The sequence below is a fragment of the Colobus angolensis genome, unplaced genomic scaffold (assembly GCF_000951035.1).
Source record: "Colobus angolensis palliatus isolate OR3802 unplaced genomic scaffold, Cang.pa_1.0 Scaffold2, whole genome shotgun sequence".
Taxonomy (NCBI): Eukaryota; Metazoa; Chordata; class Mammalia; order Primates; family Cercopithecidae; genus Colobus; species Colobus angolensis.
Window position 1 is genome coordinate 5,606,710 of NW_012115154.1, and position 10,631 is coordinate 5,617,340.

The 10,631-nt window shown below is 39.8% G+C and overlaps 1 protein-coding gene across 1 annotated transcript in view; it reads right to left on the reverse strand.

The window, feature by feature from the left end:
• Nucleotides 1-10,631, reverse strand: part of DGKI (diacylglycerol kinase, iota) — a 461,461-nt gene that overhangs the window by 156,683 nt on the left and 294,147 nt on the right. Inside the window, exon 20 of the mRNA XM_011941272.1 lies at nt 3,933-4,132. Coding sequence (XP_011796662.1) covers nt 3,933-4,132 — 200 coding nt within the window. The remainder of the gene's footprint in view (nt 1-3,932; nt 4,133-10,631) is intronic.

A 10,631-nucleotide genomic window follows, 5' to 3' on the forward strand; every position in this document is an offset into this window, starting at 1 on the left:
GAGCCAAATAAAACTCTTTTCTTTACAAATAACCCAGCCTTGACTGGGCATGGTGACTCACGCCTGTAATCCCAGCACTTTGGGAGGCTGACGCGGGCAGATCACTAGAGCCCAGGACTTCAAGACCAGCCTGAGCAATGTGGAGAAACCCTGTCTCTATCAAAAATACATCTGGGCATGGTGGCACACATCTGTAGCCCCAGCTCCTCATGAAGCTGAGGCAGGAGAATCACTTGAAACCCAGAGGCGGAGGTTGCAGTGAGTCGAGAGGGCACCATGGCACTCCAGCCTGGGCAAGAGAGTGAGACTCTGTCTCAATAAATAAACAAATAAATATAAATAAATAAATTATCCAGTCTCGGGTATTTCTTTACAGCAATGCAAAAATGGACTAACACAGGTGTATAGAAGTAGAAGTGACTGAGAGAACTTCAGAGGCCAGGAACAGGACAAGTGAGCGGATGGTAGTTTCCTGTATACAACTGTGAATGGAATAGGCTCACTGAATGGTGGCGAAGAAAAGCCAAGGAAATAAAGTTAGTGAGTCCAGCTTCTAGCATGTAGTTTGAAGTTACTATGAGACATTAAGGTAAAAATGTCAACTAAGATATTTGGGTATGAGTCTTCAATTTTTAGAAGAAAATTCTGGGCTGAAGACACAGACCAGAGATACAGTCTCCCAGAGAAAGGGCAGAACCACAAGGTGAACTGGCATCTAAGTGGAAAGGGAACTGCTGTTAAGGGAGCCACAGCACTTACGTCTCGAATATCCAATTAACATGCTGTGTGAAAGGAGCCTAATTTTTAAAGATGAATTAAACAGCCACCTTCTTCTTATTGGGAACACACACACACATGCAAACACACACATACACACGCAAACACACACATACACACACGCAAACACACACATACACACACACAAACACACACATACACACACGCAAACACACACATATACACACGCAAACATACACATACACACATGCAAACACACACACATACACACATGCAAACACACATACACACGCAAACACACATACACACATGCAAACATACACACACATACACACACAAACATACACACACACACAAACATACACACACACAGAGAGAGGTTTTTAAGCTAAAAATTCTAAAGATATTTTCGACTAGTTCTCCTTGAGTAAAGAAAAAAGAAGACAGGCAAAGAAAGGAAGGCAGGAAATAAAGAAAATGTCTTTCAAATTTCTCTTTCTTCATTGTTTGAAATGGTACACTTCACACAATTGATGGCCAAAGCAGAGGAAGGCTTGAAGGACTCAGAAGGTGGAAGAAAACTTATAGAAAAGTCTTAAAGGAAAGGCTAACCTTGAACTTGAAACTCCACTTGGAAATCCAGTGGAAGACCTTAGATTTCAAAACAAGGTTTTCTGGTAAAATTAAAAGAAATATTTAATCATAGAAGGTAAATAAGATTAGAATGAGAGAAATTAAGGTTTAGTAAGCAAATATTACATAGTGACGAGATTTTTTTGCTTTCTTTTGAAAATGTGCTATCTGTATTGATTTTCTGAAAATATAGTGTTGAATAATTTTTCACAAGTAGTAATAAAGATTTTTGTTATTTTTAAGTCTTATAAATATTCATTAATAAAATGAAAATTATACTATTATTCCCATTTCTTGTAAGTCTTTCAGAGGGCATGGGGTGGCCTGGATGCAGGCACCACTGCCTCTAGTAGAAAGTAAATAACAGTTTTGGGGTTTGTTGTTGTTGTTTGGGGTTTTTGTTTTGTTTTGTTTTTCCAGACAGAGTCTCGCTCAGTTGCCCAGACTGGAGTGCAGTGGTGCAATCTCGGCTCCATGCACCCTCTGCCTTGTGGTCCTACAGATTCTGGTGTCTCAGCCTCCTGAGTAGCTGGGATTACCGGCATGTGCCACCACACCTGTTTAATTTTTGTATTTATAGCAGAGAAGGGTTTTTGCCATGTTGACCAGACTGGTCTTGAACTCCTGGTCTCAAGTGATCTGGCCACCTGAACTCCCAAAGTGCTGGGATTACAGGTGTGAGCCACCGTACCCAGCCAGTAACAGTATTTTTAAGTTGAGGCTGCTTCTTGAACACTTGTATAGCTAAGTGCTACAAGAAATGCCATCATATATCACGTGTGCCATGAGTACAAAAAGAAAACAATTCTTTTTATGTGCTCCTATAGGTGCAGAAAGCCAAATGAATTCTTAACAATATGGTTGCTGAGCAAATACGAATTCTCAACACAAAGGTAAAAGCTGTTTAAAACTAAACCAGCTGAAAACCATCTCATGTCTGATAAGGTTATTAAATACAGAAGAAGCAGGCCTAAGACTGTGAGCTCTCTGCCTCTACATAGTAAAAACTTTTAGCTTCTGCATATCTTCTTAACAAACTATCTAAAAGTGACCCAACAACATAGACTATAGTACAGTTTCAGAGATTTTTTTCACTTAGTATTTCATAGATTTCTGGAAAATCCATGGTCCATTTAACTCTAACATTTCTAGGGTAAATTTGGTGAACCATATACAACTACTGACATTCCACGTTTTTTAAAATATAGCCTCAGCAATTGTGTATTTAACTTAACAGAAGGTAAAGGCAGGGAGGGCAGGCAGCATGAGGAATGAGTCAGGAGTTTCACTAAACGCAAAATGTAAACAAAGAAAGACATGTAACTAAAAAACACCTCTGGAAAATAATCTAGGAAAAATTCTGGGGGAAGTCTGGCTTCTGGGAGAGAAAGAAGGAGAGGACAGAGTGGATTTTTTATCCCAGCTTCAAACTGAGACCTAGATGCCAAAAGCTGGAATACTCTGACAGCACTATCTAATCCTGTTCATCAACATGTGCCACCAGAGAGAGAGAACAGTAAGTGTTGGTAGTGAGTGAGGGCACCTGTGTTGCTAGCTGTTCTAGGGAATTCTGCATAAATGCATGGCAAAGCATGCCCTTGCTTTACAGGCACCACAAGGAAGCCAGCCACTCAGTGCAAATAGATAACCATGCATGACAGGCCACAAACGGGAGAAGCACCTTTGAGAGTCCCTCACTGTGACAGAGAATGACACAAGGCTAAGCCCTGAAATGGCCTTAAGCATACAGCAGGATATATAGGAAATATTCAAAAGATGCCAAAACTTCCATTCATTATCCATCCCCTTCTCCAACCCCACAGACACTTAATCACTAGTTGGAGTGAGACACACTATATAATGAATATGCATTCTAAATATCTAGTCATTATCACCTTACCTCAAGTCAGTTTATTAAAATGCCTAAGAAAGGAAAACTCCAGGAGGGATACCACGTGTTTAAGGGTAGAAAGAGTGGGTCAGGCTATGTCTGGACAATAGGATGCTGCCCAGAAAGCCAATGCTGAGTTGAAGCACCAGAGTATGCAGGACCCCAAAATAGGAACATCAGGAAGGGAACAATTCGCTGGCAGGCAGAAAGAGATGCAATGTGGATAGAGGCCAGCCACTGACCAGCTCTGCCAACCAGCCGCGACTGGAGAAACCAACACTCTCCAAGCGACCTAAGTAAAGAGCAGGCTAACTATGTGCTTCCCTGAAACAAAACAAACAAAAACACATTTACCTGAACACAGTTTGCCACCCTAGAATCCCTCTCAATGATTTTCTGAGAGACCCAGTAAATATATTCTCAAGTGGTCAGTGAAGAAGAATCATCTGTCTCATGTACAGTAATAACTACCAAAAGAAGGGCGTGGAACTGTACAATAAACAAGGGGAAAAAACTCTATATGTTCCCGTGAGAGAAACCAAGGAACTGCTGAGTCTCCCGGACTTTTTTCCTCTTCCCAACACAGTGAGGTTCCCAGACCATGCACATGCTCTGCACTCTCCTCTCCAAGGTCTTCGTGTTAAGCAAGGTAGGCCATGAGCAGACTCACTCATTAAGTAAAGGCATGGATGTTCTCCTCTTGCTCTTCTGTACCATGTTGGCCTGATTCCTCAGGGAGATCCGAATCATAGCTGGGGCCAACCTACAGGGCTCCCCATCCACTTGCATGGGGATGGATTTGTAAGTTAGAAGCATGACTTCTCGACACTGGTGTAGCCTCTCTCCATGGCCCCCAACTTGCAGGGCTGCCTATAAAAACAAGAGTCAAAGGGAAGCAAGGAGTTAGTTTTCATTATTTAAGAAAGCTGGAGGCCAGGCGTGGTGGCTTATACCTGTAATCCCAGCACTTTGGGAGGCCGAGGCAGGTGGATCACCTGAGGTCAGGAGTTCGAGAGCAGCCTGGCCAACATGGCGAGACCCCATCTCTGCTAAAAATACAAAAAAAAAAGCTGAGCATGGTGGCGGGTGCCTGTAGTCCCAGCCACTTAGGAGGCTGAGTGAGGCTGGAGAATCCCTTGAACCTGGGAGGCGGAGGTTGCAGTGAGCCGAGGTCACGCCACTGCACTCCAGCATGGGCAACAGAGCGAGACTCCATCTCAAAAAGAAAAAAGAAAAAGAAAGCTGGAAATCCCAAGTCCATTGTACATAACCAAGGAGTCTGTAATAAACATAGTAAAATTGGTAAAATTAACCACTACCATAGTAGGAAACCTGGATAAACTATTAATACAAATAAACTGAATATTCACAATTATGACGAGCTTTACCATAAATTCCTATTAACTACCACTTTTTGCTCTTACATGTTTCAAATCTAAATTTAAGCATGTTAGTTTAATACAAAGGTTTTTCTTTGTGTTATCTATTCTCATTAAACAACCAATGAAAGCAGAACGAAACCAATATGAAGGAGATAAAGCAGGTAGTTTATTAACCTCTAAATTGTATTTACCTAATACTTAAATATGCAGCACATTGTTGATGACTTTTCATGTTTAGATAGGTGTTTGCTTTTTATCTAAACTTCCTCAAGCTATTTCTAACCTGTATAAGATCAACAAAATGCAAAATAACATCAATTACTTAATTTAAAATATTCTGGAAAGCAAAGCAGCTTTGAGGATCAAAATGAAAGACAGTAAGAACTCAGTTCCTCATGGTAGCCACAGAATGGAGTTTCAAGACGATATTAAAAGTCTTGTTAAGGAGCAACACATTTATATAACCTCTTCTGACTTAGTAAAAAAAAATGTATTTAGTATTATTTATCCTTTTAGGAAATAAAAGAAAAATCACACATTTTTGTTGTATAATATACATAGAGCACACAAATTTTATTATACAGCTTAATAAATATTTTGTAAACACATGTGAACCTCCATTGAGACCAAGTTTTGGAAAAAATGTATAACACCCAAAAAGTTCCCACATGCCCCTTCCTAGTCTATTACACTCCTCCTGCCAACTGACTGGTGAGCAAGAAAGCAGAGAAGAATGCTGTGAGAAGTTACTAAAATTCTTTTTGCCTTATTACCTGATGTAAGTTTACTCTTTTTATTTTGTAGTCTTGAGTAGGCCTAATGACAGATAAAATGTAAAACCTGCCTGATAAGAAGGTATTCCTCTGAGTTTAACCGGACTGAAAATTGCTTGAATACCTTCCAACCTCTTGGTATTGGAAGTCATACACAGTAGTCTAGACCACTTTTAAGCCATCTTCTCACCCTCAAAAACAAAACAGCAGCAAATATTACAAACAGGTAGAGTTAATAACTGTCAATGCCACCCCTACTGGCATTTCACAATCAATCCAAGATGACTGCACAGACACAGGAGGAACTACTGTAATTAGCTTTTCAGGGTAGAGACATTTCCATTATTGTTAGCACAGTCACATTAAATTATTTTGGGAACAAATTAGAGTATAAGTAATGTTTTAAAACTTATTAGAAATATGTATTTTTCATGTCTCAGATTGGTCTAGGCTTAGCATCTTATAAGACACAGGCCCTAAGAGCCCTAATAGAAAGTCCCAAGACTTTCCAGAATGAATCGTTTACCATTAGTAATACTTTGATTTATTAGTGACAACCACTCTCTATTTAACCTAGCACATGTTAGTCTTGTGAGAACTTCAGAGATTGCCTTTCTGGTAGCCTGTGACTTGAGAGGAAATAAGACAGTCCCTGACCTAATGCATCCACTGCCATTTATTGCCCCAAGACCATAGCTCTCCTTTGCACTGCAGCTATGTCTTGAGATTTTCCATCTTTTCACACTATACTCTTCCCTGGAATATTTTCCCTCAACCCCTCTCAAAGCATATCCTCCTCCTTACCGCTCAAGTCCTTATTCTACTTGCTGTCAGATGGAAATAACAGGAAATCATGGGTTGGAGGAGGGGTGAAGCAAGAGCAAATCTTACTCTCCTTTCCTTCCTCACCACCACTATCAGCCCCAGCCTCATTCCTGGAACAAAGGACCCAAAGGAAAAAAATCTGTGACATGGAGATCCAACACAAGAGATCATCAACAACCCTAAAGTCTGCTTGTGTTTTAAAGACTAACAAGGTAAACAAACCTCTGTAAGACTAAACAAAAAAGAATAGAAAACATAAAACTATTTTCTCTCTCTCTTTTTTTTTTTTTGACAGTCTCTCTCTGTTGCCAGGCTGGAGTGCAGCGGCGCAATCTCAGCTTACTGCAGCCTCCACCTCCCGGGTTCAAGCAATTCCCCGACTCAGCTTCCTGAGTAGCTGGGACTACAGGCGCATGCCACCATGCGTGGCTGATTTTTTGTATTGTAGTAAGATGGGGTTTCACCATGTTGGCCAGGATGGTCTCAATCTTCTGACCTCATGATCCTCCTGCCTTGGCCTCCCAAAGTGCTGGGATTACAGGCGTGAGCCACCGTGCCTGGCCAAAATTATTTTCTTTATTAAAAATAAGAAAGGGCTAGGTGCAGTGGCTCACACCTGTATCCCAGCACTTTGGGAGACCAAGGTGGGAGGACTGCATGAGGCCAGAAGTTCAAGACCAGCCAGGGCAACATAGTCAGACTCCATCTCTACAAAAAATTTAAAAATCAGCTGAGGATGGTGGTGCATGCCTGTAGTCCCAGCTACTTGGGAGGCTTAGGGAGGAGGATCTTCTGAGCCCAGGAGTTCAAGGCCGCAGTGAACTGTGATCATGCCACTGCACTCCATCCTGGCAATAGAGCAAGACCCTGTATCTAAAAAATAAAATTAAATAAATAAAATAAGGAGATAGCTAAAGAGATAATAGAGTTTTGAAAATCATGCAAGAATTTTATGAAAACAATAAATCAAAAAACCTAGATAAGAAAGAAATTTCTGGGAAAAATATAACTTGCAAAATTTAGTATAATAAATACAGAAATTAAATAGATTAGGGCTATTTTAAAAATTGAAAGAGTTATCAAAAAATCTTCCTCATTTTATCTTCCTCCCTACCCCTTCCCCAAAAATGTCAAACAGTAGATGTTTTACAAGTCAGTCCTATTCAAATGTTAAGGAAAGACGGTGTCTATTTAGTACAAGTTGCTTTAGAAAATATGATGCTATAGCTTTTAAGGTAACAAAACTAGACAAAAGCAGTAGAAGAAAACAAAAAATTTTAGCCTAAATTATATTCATAATCATAAATGCAAAAATCACTTTAAAAAACCTAATTGCCGCCAGTGGTCTCTTTTATAGAAGTTAAAGTTATTATGGTTTATTTTTAAGAATCAAGAAATTAAGAATTACTCAACATCAGAAAATACATCATTGTAATTTCAGTATATTAATGGTTTAAACGAGAAAAACCATATTATCATCTCAAAAGATTAAGCAAAAAAAAAGATGTTCAATGGCTTTTATGATAAAAATGAATTTCACAGAAAACTAGGAGTAGAAAATAGCTTTTGTAACTGATAAAGATCACCTACCAAGATATCTAGAAAAAAATATTATTCAAAATAAAAAAAAATTAGAAGCATTCCTTTCAAGAAAAAAGTTATCCATTAGCAACAAAAGTTTTCAGCATAATACTGGAAGTACTGACCAACACAATGAGACAAAGAAATAAAATTAGAAAAAAAAAATTAAATGAAAAAATGTAAACTTACTAATATTTCTACTGATATCAGTAGAAATCCCATACATAAAAATTCCAAGAAAATTCACAGGCCAAGTGTTAAAACTCCTAAGAAAGATGGCTGATATACTGTCAACTTAAAAAATCAATAGTATTCTACTACTCTAGCATTACATAAACAAAAATACATGCCATTTACAATATCAACAAAAACAATACATGCAGACTTTCATGCAGAAAATTTTAAAATTTTATTGAAGGATGTAAGGAAAGACTTAAATAAATGGAGAGGCATGTTATATTCATGGACAGAATAATTCAATACTCCAATAATGTTAATTTTCCAAAATTACATTCAAACTCAATGTAATTCAAATTAAAATAAGAGAAATACTATTTTGAGGAATCTTGTTTTCATGTTAATTTCGTGTCAACTTTCTAAGCCACAGTAACCAGATATTTGGTCAAACACTCTAGATGCTTCTACGAAAGTATTTTTTAAATGAGATTAACACTGAACTCAGTAGACTCTGAGTAAAGCAAACATGAGTGGGCCTCATCCAATCTTCTGAAGACTCTAAAAAGAAAAAAGAAGAACCTTCCCAGAACAAGGAGGAATTTGACCATCAGCCTGCCTTTGGACTTGGGCTTCAACATCAACTGCTCCCTGGGACTCTAGCCTGTCAGCCTACCCTGCAAATTGGTGCAAATTGGGACTTGCCAGCCTCCAATTCACAATTCACATGAGATTAAAATAAATCTCAATCTCTCTCCCTCACTCACACACTCCCTTTTGTCCTGTTTCTTTGGAGAATTTTGACTAACATACTTGTAAAAATGACTCAATAATTAATTTTGAAGGATAAAGATCCACAAATAACTAAGGATAGTTGGAAAGAACAGGGGCAATGGATAGCAGACTGTCCCTGTTAGATACCAAGACATATAACACTTAAAGATGCAGTCATTAAAATAGTGAAAGTCAGTGGAAATGAATACAGAGAACAGACTCAAAGATATGAGTATATGAACTATGGTGATGTGGCATTATAAATTATTGAAGAAATGATGGATAATTTAGCCAATGAGGCTGGGAATATTTCTCATGATATAGAGAAAAATAAAATCAGTATTCTACCTCACATCATACACAAAGGAACAAGAAATAAAAATACAAATATAAATATTAGTGGGCTGAAAGAGAGGAGAGAGTAAGTATTTCTTCCCATCTCTTTTTCTCAATCAGTGTCTGGCAATAGCTCATAATTCCTTGAGCTTCCATTTCCTACTGAGAAGCACTCTCTCCAGGGCAACCCAACCCTGTGGCTCCAGCTCAGACAGGCAGTCCTCACAGAGGCTCCAACTCTCCTGGAGCGATTCCCTTCTCCAGAGTTCTAGTTCTGCCATGTGACCCTCCCAGCATGCCCATCAACAGATCTCTCAGGTGGCCACTTCTCCCAAGCTCCACCTCTGTTTTATAGCCTGAGCTCCCTGATGCTAATAACACCATCTTCTCCCACTGTCCCTCTAGCCCTAGGGACCATTTATGGATTGCTAATTGTTAGGCAGGAATCTAGACCCAACATGGTGGCGTTACCCGGCGTAGCAGGCCCTTTGTTCGAGACTTCCCTTCCTCTTTGAACACACCCGCAGACTCGCATACGTCAGAGGTTCCGGCTGGGCAACCACACTCCCCCATGACCTGCAGCTCACCTGCATTCCACAAGTTCGTAAACAGCAGTTTCGGTTGACAGTTTCCAAAGACCCCTTCCTCATGACCCTTACTCGACTCCTGCCCTAGTAGTTTCAAGACCCCCCAGGCTCTGTTTGTACAACCAGCTTCCCTATCTCTTGGGCTATAAAAAAAGCCCCTACCCTCCTCCCTCAGCGCGACTTCCTCGCCCGCACCTTTGGACCAAGGAACCTTGCCCACGAGTCCTAATAAAGGCTATTCTCACTGCCGTTTGCCTTGTGTCTTCGTTCCCGGTTCGGCTCCAGCCTCAGTTTACCTTTACACTAATCTAGGGTTGACCTCTTTTCAATTCTTCTAACATCCCATAACTAGCCTCCTATACTAAATAGCCTCAATGGATCTATCTCCTATTGAATTTTTTCCTCTTTGATATACTCAGCTAGTCACCAAAATGAGAAATTTACTTACATAATTTGCAGTGGCACCAATATCAGCTAATTCATAGTTTTCAACACATTTTACAAGCTATTTTACTGTCAGGAAACTCTATCATTAAGATTTTTTTCATTTTATCAATAATTAAGATTTCTAGGCACTGGGGTGTTTGTTTTATTTTACTTATTAAATTATTTTTGAGATGGAGGCTCACTCTGCTGCCCAGGCTGGAGTGTAGTGGCACGATCTCAGCTGACTACATCCTCCGCCTCCAAAGCAATTCTCCTACCTCAGCCTCCTGAGTAGCTGGGACTACAGGTGCATACCACCATGTGCAGCTAATTTTGTTTTGTAATTTTAGTAGAGACAGGGTTTCACCATGTTGGCCAGGCTGGTCTCAAACTCCTGACCTCAGGTGATCCACCCACCTTGGCGTCCCAAAGTGCTGGGATTATAGGCGTAAGCCACTGCACCCAGCCCACCGGTGTGTTTTAAAGTTCCATGGTAAAACATGCTGTACGG